Source organism: Camelus dromedarius, chromosome 21, assembly GCF_036321535.1.
Source record: "Camelus dromedarius isolate mCamDro1 chromosome 21, mCamDro1.pat, whole genome shotgun sequence".
Lineage (NCBI taxonomy): Eukaryota > Metazoa > Chordata > Mammalia > Artiodactyla > Camelidae > Camelus > Camelus dromedarius.
This window is the reverse complement of record NC_087456.1, coordinates 10,812,921-10,832,684: the sequence shown is the minus strand read 5'-3', so window position 1 is coordinate 10,832,684 and position 19,764 is coordinate 10,812,921. Positions and strand designations below refer to the sequence as shown.

The following is a 19,764-nucleotide window of genomic DNA, read 5'->3' as shown; positions in this document are numbered from 1 at the left end:
ATATGTGGAATCTAAAAAAACACTACAAATGAATACATATGCAAAACAGAAACAGACTCAAATTTGTGGTTACCAAAGGGGAGGGGGAAGAAAGGAGGAACAAATTGGGGGGATGCAATTAACAGATAAATAATAAATAAAATTAATAAAATGGATAAGTAACAAGGATATACTGTATAGAAAAGGGAATCACAGCCATTATCCTATAATAACCTATCAAAGAATATAGTCTGCAAAAAATACAGCATCACTATGCTATACACCTGAAACTAATATAATACCATAAATCAACTATACTTCAATTAAAAAAAGAGAAAATAGACTAGGACTTGAGATTCTGAACTCACTATTGTTAGTCCCAAAGTCATTTCTTACTAATGAGTCTAAACCCTCTGTGCTAATTTTCAAGAATCTCTATAACTTGGCTTCATCCTAATATTCCATATTATACTTTTTTCTTCCATAGTTTATAAGAGCAATGAGGTCCCCAAATTTCTGCTGAGGAAGAATGGGGAAAGCCATCTTTGGAAAAGCACTGGTGGGATGGTGATGGGGATGCTGGTGGGGGAGTATCAAGAGCTTATCAGGAAAGTGAACACAGGAGCTGGAGGTTATGTCCTGGCATTTTCCTCTCAAACGTGGGGCTCACACCATCTTCCATGAGAGTTCCCATTATTATTTGAGGGGGCTTTCAGTGGGGGCTGATAAAAATTACGGAATAAGAAAACTTTCCTCAAACCTGCCCATAACACTGAAAAAAGTTTATTTTTATAAAATTTTGAAGCATAATTTTCTAGAATCCCTGAAGCATTTCTGTACAACATAGTCTTGTCTGAAGCTCCTGCCATCAGACTGTACCATCCTCTTCCCCCTCAGCAATTACAAATTAGAATGAACTCTGTGGTGCTGTACTGGAACTGGTGATTTCAGTGCAAATGCAAGCTTTCAATACATAGATATAGAAATACATATAAATAGGTATATATATATATATTAATACTACTACTCAAAAATTGAATAAATATTTCATATGTCTTGTATCTATACAATAAAAAGCCATGAAAGATATTTAGGATGGTTTATAGGGTACTAGTGTAAAATTAAAACTTCAAAACTTTACATTTTCTTTCATATTTTATAAGTTCTACTATATTAATAAGGCTATCCATATCAAAAGGGAAAATATTTTTAAAAAATTATCCACATAGAATGTTAGCCCCAAATGAATTATGAAGATAATGAACTGTGGAGTCCCACCAAAAGAAAACCAAATTAAACTATTCTTATGTAAAAAATACAGAGTAAAAGGTGAAAGCAGTAGTGGTGATGAGAGGAGCAATGTAGTGATCACGATCATATTAGCACAACTAATATTTATGGAGGGATTACTAAGTCCCAGGTACTGTGCAACTACTTCACACAAATTAAAATCTTAAAGACACTCTCACTGAGGCATTGTAACAATGATGATTTCAGTTTAAATTTATAAACACCTTGAGCTTCAAATTTCCTCTCTTAAACTTTAAAATGGTAATAACCAATTCTCTTATGCCACAAAACAGACTATTTGAAGATTAGTTCTGATTCAAAACTTGAATGTTATGAATAATTTAATGAAAAACGAAATAGCAAAGTATGATTTATATGTTCATTAAAATATGAATATAGAAGGATATTTGAGAGTCTTAATGGAACTTCATAACGAACTCCCCAGCTGCCTGAGTTATTTCTCATGTTGTTATTACTGTTGTTTTTGTACATATCCTCACAGAGCATTCAAAGCAGTTCCTAGGAAATGAAATGTTAATAGAAACAGCAGTGCCTTTTATTTCACTTTATCATAACTATTTTGGAACAAAATTTTTAATGCTATTTTCATTCCATACCTATGCAATTTTACAGTGTGAATTTCAGGATCATCTAGGTGGGATTAACTATAAAGATGGCCTTGAGGACAGTTACTGGACCCTTGGCATATTTTCCAAAATTTATGTTCCTAAAAGACTAATGAAACTCAGGAAATGGTGAATTTGTCAATTTCTGAAAAGTCAGTTCTGAAGTCTTCAGTGCCATAATGAACTTTGTTTAAATAAACTGAATCCAAAGAAAATTTAATCTGTAATATTCTAGGTCATATATAATGAATATTTTTGGTAAAACAAATTTTCTTATGGCCATAATGACTAATCCCCTTTAAAGTGCTTTTTCACCTTTTTCTGTTCTCAAACTATGTCAAGCTTCTAATGAATGAATCAAGGAGATAAATAACTTTAACATTTTATAATAGATCTGAAATATGAAGTTTTGAAAGAAGCTAACGGCAGTGAAACTTAACACTTACTAGTGGGTATAACCACTTCTTATTCAGGCCTATTTCAAAATAATTTATAAAAATCCAACTCTCTTTGTAAGTATTTAAAATAAAACTATTTGTGTAAAAGAAGATTTTTAATAGTTTAGTTGGTTGCAAGTTGAGCAGATAGTTTTGGAAAAATATTTTATACTATTAATAAGCCTTAGTTTCTGAATGATTTGGTTAGTTTCACATTAAATCTTATTCTCAGAAGCAACAGACATTTCAGAACTTGGCAATGACTCACTTTAGTCCTCTCGCCATCCAGGAAAAAACAGTGAAGAGTAAGATGAGGAGATAAGACAGATTCTATAGCACAATGATAATCAATGCTGCTTAGGCATTAGTGTCTCCTTCGAGCTTTAAGTTTTTGATTCAACAGGTCTATGTGGGGGCTTATTTATCTTTACTTTAAAAACTCCACATTAAAAAGTCCACAAACAATAAATTTTGGAGAGGGTGTGGAGAAAAGGGAACCCTCTACTGTTGGTGGGAATGCAGTTTAGTGCTGCCACTATGGAGACCAGTATGGAGGCTCCTTAAAAAACTAAAAATAGAGTTACCATATGATCCAGCAATCCCACTCCTGGGCATGTATCTGGAGGAAACTGTAATTTGAAAAGATACGTGCACTTCAGTGTTCATAGCAGCATTATTTACAACAGCCCAGACATGGAAGCAACCAAAATGCCCACTGACAGTTGACTGAGTAAAGAAGATGTGGTACACACACACACACACACAAAATGCAGTATTACTCAGCCACAGAAAAGAATTAAAAAATGCCATTTGCAGCAGCATGGATGGACCTAGAGATTATTATACTAAGTGAAGTAACTAAACCAGACAGAGAAAGACAAATATATTATATTATTTACATGTGAAATCTAAAAAATGATACAAATGAACTTATTTACAAAACAGAAGCAGACTCACAGACATGGAAAACAAATTTACGGTTACCAAAGGGTTGGGAGGGATAAATTAGGAGTTTCAGATTAGCAGATACAAGCTACTAAATATAAAATAGATAAATAAGGACCTACTATATACCATAGTGAACTACAGTCATTATCTTGTAATAACCCAATATATAAAAGGATATATATGTATAACTGAATCATTATGCTGTACACCAGAAACTCACACAACATTGTAAAGCAACTATATTCAATAAATAAATAAATAAATAAATAAATAAAAAAGGATGAGGGAAAAAATACAATGAGAAAACATTAAAAAAAATCAAAACCTCCTCAAGTCATACTGGTGTAATCAGGATTGAGAATCACAATTATCAGGATTTAGTTCATAGCCAACTGAGCATATCAGAAAGATCTTAACTGCCTGAAACACAGAACTCAAGATTCCTTAAGTGATGTGCAGAAAAGTATGCCTAATTCTGAGGTTTTATCAAATTGGTTGAAATAGGATTTCACCAACAGTATGTCCAAGCACTAAAGTTTTAGTGACTTTTATTACATTGGACATGACTGGTTGTCTCCCTAGCATCCATTCATCAATGCCTTCCAGTAGTGAACTTACTCCTTTTCACCTCTTACCAATGTAGTTTGAAAAGTGACCCATTGCTCAGCAACAGGGCAAAAGCTAATCAGCGCAGCCCATCCCTGCAGCCACAGTAATTGGTTCTGGGATAGGCATGTAACCTAGTGAGACACAAGACATTTCCAGAGGGCCACTCTATGAAACCTGATTATGAAGTTGACACACGGGAGACAGGGTAGGGTAGGAGAGTAGGAAGGGGAAGAAACCAGGACCTTTGTGATATTTGAGTCACTGGATCAAGCGATGCCTGAAGACAGACCTACTCTGAGTCTTCCCTTACTGCTCAAGCCACTTTGAGTTGGTCTGCATTCTCTTGAAACTGATAGAGTCTTAGCAAATATTTATTCAATGTGATCTCTGGCTCTTCATGGGTAATCTCAGCTAATTAAATCAAAGTGTGAGATTCTCTAAAGAGGGAACTTTTCTTCACATTTTTATTATCATTTCACTGACACTTCTTTATCATTCTACTCCCTTTATTTTTTGAAAACCCAAAGAACACACACTGCTAAATATTTGAAAAGGAAACCAAAGTAAATAAAAGATGAAGGAATCTGAGGAAATGCAGAAAATAAATAAAAATATATCCCATGAAATTATCCCCAAAGTATATACCTTAGCTCACTCACAACTATGATGTTTTTTAAGGAAACATTTTCTACACCACTAGTCTTGAAATTTTAATATAGTTAATGACTACTTGGAAGAATTTGTTTAAAATAAAGATTTCTAGGCTGTTTCCTAAGGATTCTGATTTGGTGGATCTCGTGTAGAGCCCCCAGATTGATGCAAATGACTGGTAGCTCATTCTGAGAAATTTTGCTTTTAAACTGCAGGAAAGAAGAGGGTTAGGTACTACATTCATTTCAGAATAAACATTTTAGCTTTTGATTTTGCATTTTAAATATTCATTTTTTAGAGTGTCATTTATAATATGTATGTAAAACTGTGAAACAAACCTAAAGGTTAAAAATCTGAGTTCTTATTAAAAGAAGATGAAAACAATTAGCATGGAGGGAAAAAGAAATACTTTGCATGAGGTGTAAATTTTGCTTGCTTTATAACAGTATAAGACAGCTGTTCACCAGTGCATAGATTACATTTATAAATCCACCTTGAAAATAATTAATGGTCATATATACGATCTGATCATCAGGTTTTATATATGAAATACTACATACTTGGAAAGAGGGGAGAAATTTAAAGGAGAAATCTTTCATTTTATGTATATTCTTCCAAAAACATATGTTTATGGTAAAAGTATAAATGTGAATTCATGAATATATAAACCTGCAGCCTGCTACCAGATGCCTGGTTGTAAGCCACAGTGAATACTGCTGGTTTCCCACTCAACATCCTTTCCCAGTTTTTTAATTTCCTTTGGGAGAGCTCTCCTCTCACTGTGACAACTAAATTACATTTCCAGTCTCTTTTGCAGAGGCTATGGGCATGTGACCAAATCCTGGCCAATGGAATCTGAAAGGAAGTCCGCTGAGGGCCTCCACTTAGCATCGCCAACATGGCCACATGTGCACTGTTGCCTTCTCTGCCGGATTGCTCAGTGGAGGGTCTCCTTACCAACTCCCTCAGGATCTCCATTTCCAGACTGCCATAGGAATGAGTATGAAAATTGGAAATATACCTCTCTTATCATCCAACGGAAATAAAGGCTAAGTGGTACTTAAGTTCCTCTAGAATTTTTTTGGTAATATTTATTAGTTTGATCCAAATTTCTAAACACTGTCCAAATACTGACTTGTAAACTAACTTCTGTTTTAAAAATGAATACAGGAACACAATGCATTCATTAGAGGTGTGTGGGGAAGGGAGGGGGAGAACTATTAATAAACACATACTTCATCATCTTTCCCATTTTAAACATTCAAATCCCTGTTCTAAGAACCCCATTCACTAAGGAACATAAATCATCAAACATCTCTACTTTTATGTATGTAACCAATACAACTTAGTATAACTGTTAAATTGATCTGAGCTGTGAGATTTTAGGATTGATAATGGGGTAACATATTTCATAATACATTCTAAGGTGCAGGATCATAAAAGATTCAGAAGTAAATGATGAGAAATATCCAGAAATCTAACAGTTCAAAGAGGACCAAATTTTGAAAAGACATAGTACAGAATAACATAGAGGGAATCCAGCACTTTTTCATGAAATTATTTTGGTTATGATATATTCCCAGCAGGATACCAGTGTTAATGATGAAAAGGCACTTCCAGCTTTCATTTATGCATCTATTTGACATTGTATTTTTCTTCCCTAAAAATCACAATCTTGACATTTTAGGGATTCTGAGAGATTATTACATCTAATAAAACTAAATTTTACAGGAGTAAAGACATGCATAATTTAAAGTTGGTTCTATCAACATTCCTAGACAAATCCAACCCTCTTCTAGGTAAAATTTAGTCTTCTGTAATGATAAAGTACCGAATAACTAAGAGCACAGATTACGGAGAGACAGATTGAAATCTCACAACTTAGTAACTGTGTGACCCTAGGCAGTTGAGTTACTCTTTCTATCCCTGTTTGCTATACATTGAGGCTAACAGTACCCATTACCTATTTCAGAGGGTAATTGTGAGGATTAAATGACATCGAGTGCTTAAAACTGTCCCCAGCACATGGAAGCACTACTCAAACTGAAGAAAGTAAATGAAAGTTGCTTTCCTTTTTTACCTCTTTTATTAATGTAATTATTCTCAGAAATTACATGTTAAAATTATTTTAATTAGAATCAAACCCTAGTTATAACTGAGTGTCTCTGTACAGCATGGACTGCCTAGATAAAACTTTTAAAACCTGAAAATTTAAAATCTTAAATCTCAGACCTCTGATTCTAACATTAACACTAAGCCTTTACTGTGAACTGCGTCAGTCAGGGTTTTGTGAGGAAAACAGAAATCACCTTAGGTATTTTAAGAATAGATTTAATTCAGGAAATTAGGTGCTTACAAAATTGTTGGAAGAGCTGAAGGAGCGGAGTCCAGGCTGGTCCTACAGAAATGACTTCTAAGAACACAGAAAGACTGACCCACCAAAGAAGTTATTACATTTACCAAGAAGGTGGGGAGATACCGCATGAGTTGAAAAACATTCAACTATTTTAGCTTCATCAAGGGATCAGGAAGTCATCACTGCCACTGCAATTACTTCTTAGCATCCGTGAAGCTGAAAACTAGCTATTAGAATGTTGCTAGAGGGGGAAAAACATCTTCCCTTGAACTTGCCTGCCTGGAGCAGCAGGAATATGGTCTCTGTCTCAGTCTCACCTTGCAAATCATGCACGAATGCACTTAATTGGTGGAACCTGATTAGCATTCAGAACTCTAGGGAATCTGGGAAATGTAATCCTCTGAAGTACAGGAAAGAAACTAGAAAATGTTGGGAATATTTTCAGATTGCCATGCAATCAAATGCAACATAGTGACTTTGGGACAGTGAAAGTCACTAAAGTACATTTTTCTCATCTGTAAAATGGGGATAAATAATGATAATCATAATAGGGTTAAGATGAGAATTTAAGAAGATAATACATGTAAAACAGTGAAAATTACTTTCTTTTGCAATTTTAAGGAGAACTACTTTCCTTAAGCTTCTAGCATCTAACATTGTAGTTGAGAAGTCTGATGCATTCGCATCTTCATTTTTATGTCACCTAGGCCTTTTCAGGATCTTCTCTTCATCACTGGTGTTCTGAAAGTTCACAACATTGTGTCTAGGTCTGGACTTTTCCCATTTATTTTTCAGGCCCCTCATTTGGAAACTCACGCCCTTAAGCTTCAACAAATTTTCTTGTATTTTAATATGACTTCCTCTCTTCTGTTTTCGAAGAAAGGGAACTCTTCATGGTAACGTAATAAAGTACTTCTTTAAAATAAAAAATATATATACCTTCACAGCCGTTGGTAATGAGGAAGGTATGTATTCAGGATGTCCACTTTACAGACCCTTCAAAAGAATTTTTTAAAACAGCCAATATTCACAATTTGAATGTTATATCTCTCTCCATGATGTTTCTATAGAGAACAGGGTTTTACCTCCTTGCTCTATGTAATGCATTTTGGTGTTCTTAATTATAGAATATGTTGTTCATCTGGACCCAAATTTACCTTGTCATCATCTTTATTCCACACTAAAGTGATCAAATAGTACTCTCTTTCCATAAAGCATTTGTTAATTTCTCTCATTAGTATTACAAACAATTGACATTAGTATCTTGGAAAAGTTAATTACATAGAATAAAATACAGCAGGAAAGGAAACTATAACCTGTAATATTTATTACACTTAACTTTATACTTTTCTGATTTATTTTTGAAAAAATAATACACAAAACAAGAATGAAGTATGAGTTGGTCCTTGGTAGTTTACAGTTTAGCACCTGGATGGTTCAACTAAATGAGTTCCAGGTAAGAAGTCTGATGTTTTTCATTCCCTAAACAGAATAAACAGTTTTAGTCACTGAAATTTCAGTTTCTCCCATGCAATTTTTCTGCATGTTCAAAATTTCTTGAGACTTAACATTTAAACTTGACTTCTTTTTAAACCAAGTTTAAACTTAACATTTAAATTAAGACTCTGATGTAAACAAAAAGCTTCCTTTTATGTTCTAATTTAGCTTCTTCCTTTCACTGAAAGATTTATTTGATAACAATTCTTCATGTGAAACTAGAGTTATTCCCCTCTAACAATAATATATGCTCACTTACTTTCTCTTTGAATAACTGTCTCTAAATAGGTCTGAAACTATTTAGTTTAATACGGAAGTGAGTCATGGCTCACATTACTGTTACTGCCTAGGGAACTGAGCTGCACACATGCAGCTTTCTCCTCGATGCAGTAACTTTTAACTGTGATCATTAGTTTCTCATGGGCTGTTTATTTTAAATTGCTTTATGATGAAGAAGTATAATCTACATTTAGAAAATGTAAGATTTTTTATTGACAAGGGTAGTGGTGAATTATAGTGAATATGAAAATATGTGAAAATAAGTTTTAAAAGACATTTGCTAATTAAAGAAACTAAAGTATGGTTCTTAGAGGAACACATATTTCAAAGTATAAGCAATAGTTTAACTTTCTTAAAAATAAAAGTAATAGTGTGAATATCAAACTAAATTAATTCAACCATTAACATAAAGATAAGCTACTTTTTAAGATACAGGGATTTTAGAAATTAAAGGTTCAAAATACAAGTATCTAAAATAAGATCATCATTGCAGTAAGTCATGAGGAAAAGTTGATCACGCTCAGGAGACTGTGGCTTTATACTCTTGAATGAGAATTTGTATGAGCATATGGATCCCAAATCAGTCAATTACCATTTAAAAATAAAACAATTCCTGGTGTGTTCCCATTTAATTATCCTGAGATGCATGCTTACCGAATTCCAGGTCATAAAACATTCCTAATAGGGCTGTTTTAAGGATACTGATACTTATCAGGGAATAATGTTATATGGAAGTTAGTAAGAATTTTTAAATAATCAGGTCTGTCTGGACATGATGAATCAATTTAACATCTATGTTCTAGAATCTATGAAAAATACCAAGTAAGTAAAACAGTATCTATTCTCAAAGTGTTTAAAATCTAGAAGGAAGACATAAAATAAGTTCAATAACAAGAAAACACATGACTAGCTGCAAAAACCAACACGAGGCAATAACTCAGAAATAGTTTGTATCATAGACACCTAATCACCCAACCACCCAATTCAACATTTATACAGCAATGACTAGTACTAGACATGGTATACAAAGGCAGGTAACATCTACTAATTTAAATTATATTAGAAATAATCTAAGAAATTTTCATAAAGATTGCATTTACAGTGGGCTTCAAATGAAATCTGAGGTTTAAGTAGACTCAGATTATGATTGGGACTGACATTTTGGTATAATATAAATGAAGGCAAATCCCTGATGGTATCTGGCAATCTCTTTCACTTTAACATTCATTCTGTTGTCCTCGGTATTTCTTCACTAATGCAAACTTCCATTATGCCCCTTCTCAGAATCTTTTCACCATGCGTTCTGGTACTCCTGATCTATGATAAACTCCTCCAGAACTTGAATTTCTTCTCTGAACCCTCAACATCTTGCTTTAATTGAGTTCCAATTCTTCCCTGAGGATACATCATCCTCTACAGAATTTTCGTCCCGGTTTTTCCCTCATCTTTCAAGTACCTCAGAGTTAGGAAACAAAAGTTCTCTGATGCTTTCTCAGGCAACACTCCTCTAAAATTGTGGAAAAGAAAAACCATTTTCCTTTAAGGCTCTGTCATCCTGTTTTCATAGATATTCTGTCCTAGACATTTCCTCTTCATCCCCTGAACAAAATTTTTCTCTTCATTCTTTGAGAACAACAATCCGTGATTCAATCTTCTTTTACACTTCAATTTCTGCCACCGTCTTTTGTGATTTCTATGTCCATGTGGATAACCAATCCAAGAACCTAGCCTCCCCTGACCAACTTACCAACGTATCCATCTCCAGTGATTTTAATTTTTATTCTATCTCAGATGTCCATGTCCACTATCACACTCTGGACCCTGATCATCACATCACATTAGCTGAAAATATTCTCTCTAACCACAGCCCCTTATCTTTCCATACTTCTTGCTCAACTACTAACCTCACATCTGTTCCTTGATATCCTTGAGACGTTAAGTCCACTTAACCCTTCTCCCCCTGCCTATCAGTCCCCTTCTAGCTTCACTTCTCTCTTTATTCCACTACAATTTAAATAAATGTCTTGAAAATACTTGTAACATTTTTGCCTCTCTGTTCATCTCAGACACATCAATTAATATCTATCTTCAATTAGCTCTCCTTTATCTTATACCCCCTACTTTACTGTATCATTTGCATTAGGATTTAAGCATGCCCAAATATCGCCTTGCCTCAGAAACATCTTTCCTTAACCTCCTCTATTTTCACAGCCAAACTTGTTGGAAGAGTTGTCTACATGACTGCTACTCTAGTTTGGATTCTGGTCCCTCTACCCACCAGAACTGATCCCTCTAAGGTTACCCATTACTTGCACATCCTAAATTCAATGGACAGTTTTCAACACTCAGGTTACTGGTCCCATCAGTAGCACCTGACAAAGTTGAGTATTTCTTTCTTCAAAACCTCATTCTTGGCTTTTGTGATATTTTACAATCTCTTTCTTCCTACACCACCTCCAATCTTCAAGTCTAGAAGTTCCTGAGAATCTTCTCTTCTCCCCCACTTCCATATCTATTTCCTGTAACTGTTATGTGTTCACATAGAAATATAATATGGAACCAGATTTAATGAAATATAGGCACATATTAAATACCCTCTACCAATAGCACTTAAGTTTCACCACATTTTTTTTGTAGGTCAGAAGTCCAAATGAGCCCAGCTGGATTCTCTACTTAGGGTCCCACAAGACTGAATCAAAGTTTGAGCTGGGCTGGGATATTATCTGGCAGCTCTGGCAAAGAATCTACTGCTGAGCTCATTCATGTTGTTAGCTAAGTCCAGTGCCTTGCAGTTGTAGGACTGAGGTCCCCATTTTCTAGCTAGACAGACTACCCTGCATAGAATGCACAAATTAAGTATCGTCTGGACAGGAAGGGTTGTATGTTTATGAGAGAAAGAATAATGTTTCATTATTAATAACTAATAATGAATAAATATAATATTATTAATAAATTTAATAAGTTGAATAAGAAATGAAACTTGAGGAAGGAAAAGGGAGAGGCTATTCCAGACAACTGTGATAGAGAGATTACTATATGGTACCAAAAATGCTAGTGAACAAAGTATTTGGGATTATGTACTAGGAAAGAGCGCCACATGAACAAGTTGAGTGTATAAGAAAAGTTCAAGTTATTGAGAGGGATCCACCATGGTAAGAAGAGTAACTGACAACATTCTAACTGTTGAATATAGCTTAAGAAATGATGATAGCAAGTATATATTAAACCATATGGCTATTTCAACATTTGCCAGGGTTCTTATCTGAAATCACTGGAAGCTAACTCTAAGTGGAACAGAAATTTATTAAATAAAGGAATTGGGATGACTAGAGAACCACGCCAATGGCTAAGCTTCTAAAGAACAAAAGTGAAAACCATACTGCAGAAATGACCTGGTGAGGAAATCTGCTGCTGCTCTTACTGGACACTTAGATGCCAAGGTCTTTTCTTTCCTGCAATTATTATTTATGATTGTTCAGTACCAGCACAACTTCTGCACCAACAAAGCTATTTTAGAGTTACTACTGACTCATATCAGATTCCTCACCATCAACCTCATGAGAACACATATGAGCGCAGCATCTGCTTCTCTGTTCAGTCTGCGCTGAGGTTTCCTGGAAGTGAATGCGAGTGGAGAGTGTAGGTAACAGGCTCGTGCCCGAGCTACCAGTGAGACTGGGAAAGTGAATCCTACAGACTAACTTAGGGAGGCGGGACTGTTAGCTGGAACTTCCTCAGACATTAGAAGGTTGCTGAAAAGGTATGAAGGAGTAAGAAAACATAGTAAATGCCCACAACAAAATGTCGTATATTAAACATTTCTGTTTTTACCTAACTTTACCCCCAGTACATATTAGTACATATTAGTAGAATCAGAAAATACAGTGATGGATAGAACCTTAGAGATCATTTGGTTTAATTCTCTCATTTTACTAACAAGAAACTTGATGCCCAAAATGATTAGATAATTTATCCAAACTTACATAACTAGTCAGTAGAAAGAACTCATGCTTTTGAACACTTCATGTATTTTCTATCATTCACTTATCTTAATGTTAAACTTAATTCTAACCCTCAAGGAAACTCAAGGCTGGTCTTTAGAAAGTTATTTTGGTGATATTGGTCATTTTTCTCGCAATGTATTGATTTCATCAGTTTCTGGAAAATCAGCTATAAAACAATTTTATATACAGAATTCTATTTTCTGTTATTACCCATGAAAATGAACTAAAATTAAGCTTCAAATATGTTTTAACCACAGTCTGTACACTTTCTGACTGGATTAAAACTTCCCCTAGCACCATATACAGAAAAAAAAACCCCTCAAAAATGGATTAAAGACCTAAATGTAAGAACAAACACTACAAAACTCCTAGAGTAAAACATAAGCAGAACAGTCTTTGACATAAATCACAACAGTGATTTTTTTGGATCTCTTAGAGTAATGGAAATAAAAGCAAAAATAAATAAATGGGACCTTAAAATTAGTTCTGCACAGCAAAGGAAACCATATACAAAACGAAGAGACGACCTACAGACTGGGAGACAATATCTGCAAACGATGTGAGAGACAAGAGATTAATTTCTAAAAAATACAAACAGCTCATACAGCTTAATATAAAAACAACAATCTAATCAAAAATGGGCAGATCTAAATAGACGTTTCTCCAAAGAAGACATACAGATGACCAACAGGCACATGAAAAGATGCTCCGCATCACTAATTATTAGGAGAAATGCAAATCAAAACTACAATGAGGTATCACTTCACACACACACTGGTCAGAATGGCCATCATTAAAAAGTCTACAAATAATAAATGCTAGAGAGGGTGTGGAGAAAAAGGAACCCTCTGATACTGTCGGTGGGATGTAAATTGCTGCAGTCACTATGGAGAACAGTATAGTGGGTTCCTTAAAAAACTAAAAATAGAGTTACCATATGATCCTACCATTCCACTCCTGGGCATATATCCAGAGAACACTCTTAATTTGAAAAGATACATGCACTGCAATGTTCATAGCAGCACTATTAACAATAGCCAAGACATGGAAGCAACCTAAATGTCCATCAACAGATACATGGATAAAGAAGATGTGGGGGGTGTGTGTGTGTGTGTGTGTACACACACATATTCCACACAATGGAATATTACCATAAAACGAATGAAATAACGCGATTTGCAGCAACACAAATGGACCTAGAGGTTATCTTATTAAGTGGAAGCAAGTCAGACAGGGAAAGACAAATATCATATATCATTTATACATGGAATCTAAAAAAATAATACAGATGAACTTACTTACAAAAACAGAAATAGACTCCCAGACATAGAAAACAAATTCATGGTTACCAAGGGGGAAAGTAGAGGTCAGAGGGAGGGATAAATTAGGAGTCTGTGATTAACATATAAACACTACCATATATAAAATAAACAGCACGGACCTACTGTACAGCACAGGAAACTATAGTCAATATCTTGTAATAATCTATAATGGTAAAGAATCTGAAAAAAAATATATGTATAACTGAACTGCTTTACTGTACACCTGAAACTAACACAACATTGTAAATTAACTATACTTCAATGAACTGGCTAAAATAAAAAACACCCTTTCCCTTGCCAAAAGGCTAATATTCTTACAACAACAACAATAACATAATTATTCAAAAGCTACAAGAATAAACGTTTAATTTTGAGAGTACTTCTGGCACATGTATTATTATATCTTACAAAATTAGAGTTAAAATCACCTAGGATAATCTATGATCGCAGGATTTCTCTATACAGTAAACACAAAAACTTAAAGCAGAGGACATTAACACTGGAGCACATACAGAATCTATACATTCTATTAGTGTTTCATTTTTATGACACGACAACTGACAGACAGGATTATGAGTCGTAACCTTGCAAGTTTGGTACGCCAGTTGATTTGGCAAAGAAGCCAAAAACAAGCAATGAAATTTGGAGCAGGTGGAGAAAGAAAGAAGGCGAGACAGAGCAACAGTTCATCACAGGCACTGCCTCTGAGAAGCACGGCAATGCAGAGGAAAAATTCTCTAAGAGTAGAATAGTTTTGCTCAGATTTAAACGTTGTTTCTTAGATACTACATATCTAGCACTTCTTCTTTTCGTGAACACTCTGCAGATATCTATTATACTGGTTGTCAGAAATGCAGAAATAAAGAATCAGATATAAGCTAATACATGCAACGCAGGTGTGCACAGAAATTATTTAGTTTGACTTGACCAGAGGAAAAAGCTGTATTATTTTGTATGGCTTCATTTCCTCTGTGAAATGAATATAATTAATACAGAATTGGGAACAGATAACTTAAAGCAAATAAAGAAACAACAAATACATACCTCTTGATGATACATCCATTCTCTTGTAACATAAATCAGGTATTTCTACATATAAGAATGACTTTTCCACAGATTAACTAGTGATCACTCAGACCAAATAATGAGAAAGTTTAAAAAATGATAGTAAGAATTAAAAAATACTCAATTGTATTAAAAATTATCTTTTTCCCTCTGAAATATTGCTTGGACTTTTTTTCTCTTCTCTGATAAACTGCTGATATCATTAAAAAAGACATTTCCCCCAAACAGTAATTCTGAAATTTAAAATTAAAACAAGTTATCAATTTTCCCAATAAAGGCTAAATATTATCCTAAAAACTCACAAGGATATACTATATTTACTATCACCTTTTGGTTTTTAAAGATGCTGCAACCATCTAGCTAAAATGGTATGGTTCTACTGTGAATGAAGGTCCTAGAAGATTAAGTGCTGACTGGTATAAATTCACTGAGCCTCGAGCCTTGGATTTACACTTATACCTTTAAAAGCTTAAAAACAACCCTAAAATATACCTTTACTTTAATTCACAAACCTATTCCAAATCTATGTACTTACATGTAAAAATAAGTGCTTCTTATTCAATGTAAGAGAGGAATAAATATAATTCAAAATTTACATTTATAGCATATCACAGATTTTCTTATAATCTAAATAACTATGTGGCATAATGTATCTCCCTGGTTTAAACAAACAGTGCAGCTCTCCTGTGATTTGCAATGCTTTGTGGGAATTTATAAAAAAAATTATTACAAAAAGATATGGGGAGAGAGAGAGAGAGGGAGGGGGGAGAGAGCGAGAGGGAGGAGGGAAGGGGAGGGAGGGAGGGAGAGACTGACTTGTGTGTGATCAAAACCTGGAGGGAAAAACAGAAAAGGGAGAACAGCTCATAGTACTAAACTGAAGTTTCCTCCCAGAAATACTGCAAAATCTTTGTTTAAAAAAGTGGAAAGTATATGAGGGCAGAGTTTTTTTGAACCTTTAAAAATAATTTCAAAGCAGTTCTGGAAAGGTAGTTATGACCTAGGCAGCAGTACATATCCTGTAAGAGCAAATAATTTCCGCAATATATGAAATAAGATGGTTGTTAAAGTATCACCCAGTTTTAAACTAGAAAGAAAACAGTAAGTTCTGCAAGGAGTTCAGATGCTGTCATACACAAACATCTCATAAATGTTTAACAAAGGAGCACATGTGTATGGCACTGGGCTAGACTGTGAAGATAAAACAAAATACATAAATCATGTATAATCTTCAAGGGCAACTTTCATAGATGAGAAAAAGTTATACCTACCTATCTAGGGCTTAGAGATTTTGTAGGTATGATTACTATGTAAAAATAGACTGAGAAAGTTGTTGGGTTGATCACAGATTTTGAAAATTGTGTATATTATATACCATGCCATAAACTGTATTTGGGCTATTTGATCAGATACTCACAGAATGATTGTAAGAAGGTTCCAATATCACAGGTAATGACATTTTCCCTTGAAGATTCAATTTTGTTAAATAAAAAATCTTTTCCCCCACAATCTTTTCTTTTTTCATGCGATGTACACCATACAGTCTAAACCGAACTGCATAATTTCCAATCATCTCAGATTCAACATGATTAAATTTGAATGTTTCTGTGAAGACAGGGCATGGTCCTCTCTGGATGCTGGTTTTTGCTCTCTGTTTCTTTATAGGTAGAAGAACAAGGTGTACTTGCCATGAGTTGCCACCTGTCCTGTTATATGTTGGGATATCTGTGACAGCTGTCACTGTTACCAGAAGCTTCTGTTCTTGTGAGTCATAGTCAAAAGTCACATCCAGCGTGCCATATTTAGCTTCTGGCTCGGGATCAAAAGGTTTAGGAAGCTGTGAAGATGATCCTTGAGCTGATATATCCTAAGAAAAGCAAATTTAAATGTTTTCAGTTTTTAATTCCATCATTTAATCCAGCATGTAAATAAATACCTGATATTTCTTTAGAGGGATGATATGAAAATAAAGAAAATAATAATACTTAACAGCAAAGTACAATGAAAAGCTACTCTATGCGGACAGAATAATGTAAGTGGTAGGTTAAACTCAAAACCTTATAATAAACAGAATTTAATATTCACCATCCCAATTTTGAGAAAGCTGGATATATGTTTTTATAATGAGAAATGAAAATATATTCTTCAGTGTCTATCTCTGTTCCTTTTGTAAAAAACGACTGACATTTTTAACATTATAAACAATAGACAGCTCAGTATTAGGCTGGAGAGAAAGAGAACATAAATGAAAGTATAATGCTGTTGAAAAACGTGGTCCCATTTTCAGATTTGTTCCCAAATGCCCCCATCTGTAATAGAATGTTAACATGTTTAGGCCTGAAAATCAATGGAAATGTGAAACATGGAAGTATAAATACAAAGGCCTCAAAATATTTGTAGTCAGATATCTATTTTCCATTAGCACACACTACTTCAATTTTTAACGAGAACTTAAAATTACATACTATTTTCTAATAATAATGACTATTTTCAAAAGTTCAAGAAAGGATGAAACTGTATATTTTAATTATAAGATTAAAAGAAATTGTACCCATTTTGCCTGGAATTGTCTCAAATTCCTGATAGTCTAACTACCTGGAATGTAACAGGAGTTTCAGCTAGTTACTGATAGTGCCAAATTCAGGTCTCTGACTTTTCAGCTCTACCACTTTGCCCCTTCAAGAATTTTAATAAATTGTAAGTGTTTTTCATTTAAAATGTGGACCGATTTTATAATTTTCTAAAATTTTCTGAACTGACTCCCAGTCTTCTCTTTCTGTATTTTTCAAAAAAAAAAAAAAAAAAAAAAAAAGCTGGGTATTACCCAGAAACACATTGTCTGGCAAGAGACTGTACTTCAAAACCTTCCTTACAGCTGGTATGGCCATAAAGCTCCACCCTAGCCAATGGAGGGAAACAGAGTTCTGTATGAAACATCCAGACCAGGTTTATGTAAGAACTTCTCTCTCTCTCTCTCTCTCTCTCTCTCTCTCTCTCTCACTCTCCCTCTCCCTCTCCCTCTCTCTCTCTCTCTCTCAGTCTTCCCACAAGCAGATACACAGATAGGATGTTGGGTCAGCCTGGACCATGTGGATTAGGACAACACCCTAGGGGATGGCAGAGTGACTTAAAAGAAGGAACTGGGCCCCTGAATGATGTCACAGAGGAAAACACCTACTCACCCAGGACTGTTGTCATATGAAACACAACCTTCTGTGGTTTTCAGCTATTGTATTTGCCTCCTTGTTATAGCAGCTTAACGCGTACCCTAGCTAGTGAACCTACTAGGTGCCAGTAGGAGGCACCTACTAGGTAGGAGGATGTAGCAGAAAACCAAAAAGACACAAGTCTTATTTCAGGGGAAGGAACAACTCTCACAGAATTCAGTTTTTTATGCAATATGATTAGATTGGGGTAAAAATATTCTTACTCTGTTAAATTTACAGTTCAGAGCAAAAAGTTTTAATGTAAGCCATTTCATAATTGGTAATTGAAGATAATTAATTACATGGCTTTGTTTTTTCAATTAAACATGTTCTAAAAGAGTGTCATGACAGCTAAGATTTTCAAGGCAATTGAAAAGCTATTTCCAGATTTTGTTTCTCTTGGTGCCTCCTAATTTTTTTCTCGGCATTGACAATTCTCATGAAGCTGAGGGTTAAAAGGGTGGGACCTTTACAGATAAAAGCTAATATTTATCTTCTACAAATAGGCAATTAGAAAATAATCCTTCCTTTCAAGGGATCTCAATCAAAATCTGAACGACCTTTAGCTGGCAACAAACACGTCATCAATACAGCTTATGAGCTCTTTGCCAGGAACTTCTTCTGAAACCTCTCTCCCAGTTCAATCGTGTGTGGAGACAGGCTTCTCAGACAGCCTGATCCTGAATTAAACCAAGAGGAAGATAAGCATTTTCTATTTGGTCAATAGTATCTATTAAAGGAATGGTAAGAAGCGAAACAAACCTGAAAAAACTTAAGAGTGAGTTTTCTATTAATGCGGGCTACCAGCATCTAAATATTTATGTGACATGCATTTGCTGTAGTTTGAATATATTCAATTTTGCTACAGAAGACACACAAAAAATGGGTTAGAGGAGACTCAGAAGAAGTTAACAAAGCTTCTGAAATATGGGCAAAACTCACAGGCTACGTTAGCTACAGATAGTAAGTAAGGGAGTAATTTGAGACATAGGCAGAATTCAGAAGATGTGGTAAATACAGGTAATAACTAAGTTAGTAACTTGCAAGATAGGCCAAAGATAGAGCAGACAGAAAATAAGACAGAACAGATGACTATCACCCGTGGAAGGGGAAGGAAAGCCCAAGCTATGATCATGCCACCTCTGGGCTGACAGCTCTGTCACCCGTGTGTGTTCTTTTTTAAGAACTGCAGACAAAATCCATGTCTACTTAGTGGGTTAGTTGACAAGTTTCACTGGTGGCCAGGAGTATTTGTCCCTGCACCTCTCTCATAAAACAAGTATGTGTTTTTGGCCCTTGGCACCCTTGTTCAAATCTCAACTTTTGACCCTGTTACCATGCCATAATTAGGGAATGCTGATGGAACAGAAAGAATGAGACTGGACATACGGACAGTATCTCTATCAGGATCATACGCGTGGTCCTGCCACCTCTACCCACTGGCATCCTAACTGTGTTATCCTACCTTACCTTGCTCCTTACTTCTTCCTTTATA

At 34.9% G+C, this 19,764-nt stretch overlaps 1 protein-coding gene across 4 annotated transcripts in view; it reads right to left on the bottom strand.

Annotated features, from left to right (window-relative positions):
* Positions 1-19,764, bottom strand: part of SYT14 (synaptotagmin 14) — a 138,727-nt gene that overhangs the window by 19,817 nt on the left and 99,146 nt on the right. For all 4 annotated transcript variants that reach the window (XM_010992146.3, XM_010992147.3, XM_064477155.1 and 1 more), the window contains one exon: positions 16,481-16,930. In XM_010992146.3, the coding sequence (XP_010990448.2) occupies positions 16,481-16,930 (450 nt within the window). The remainder of the gene's footprint in view (positions 1-16,480; positions 16,931-19,764) is intronic.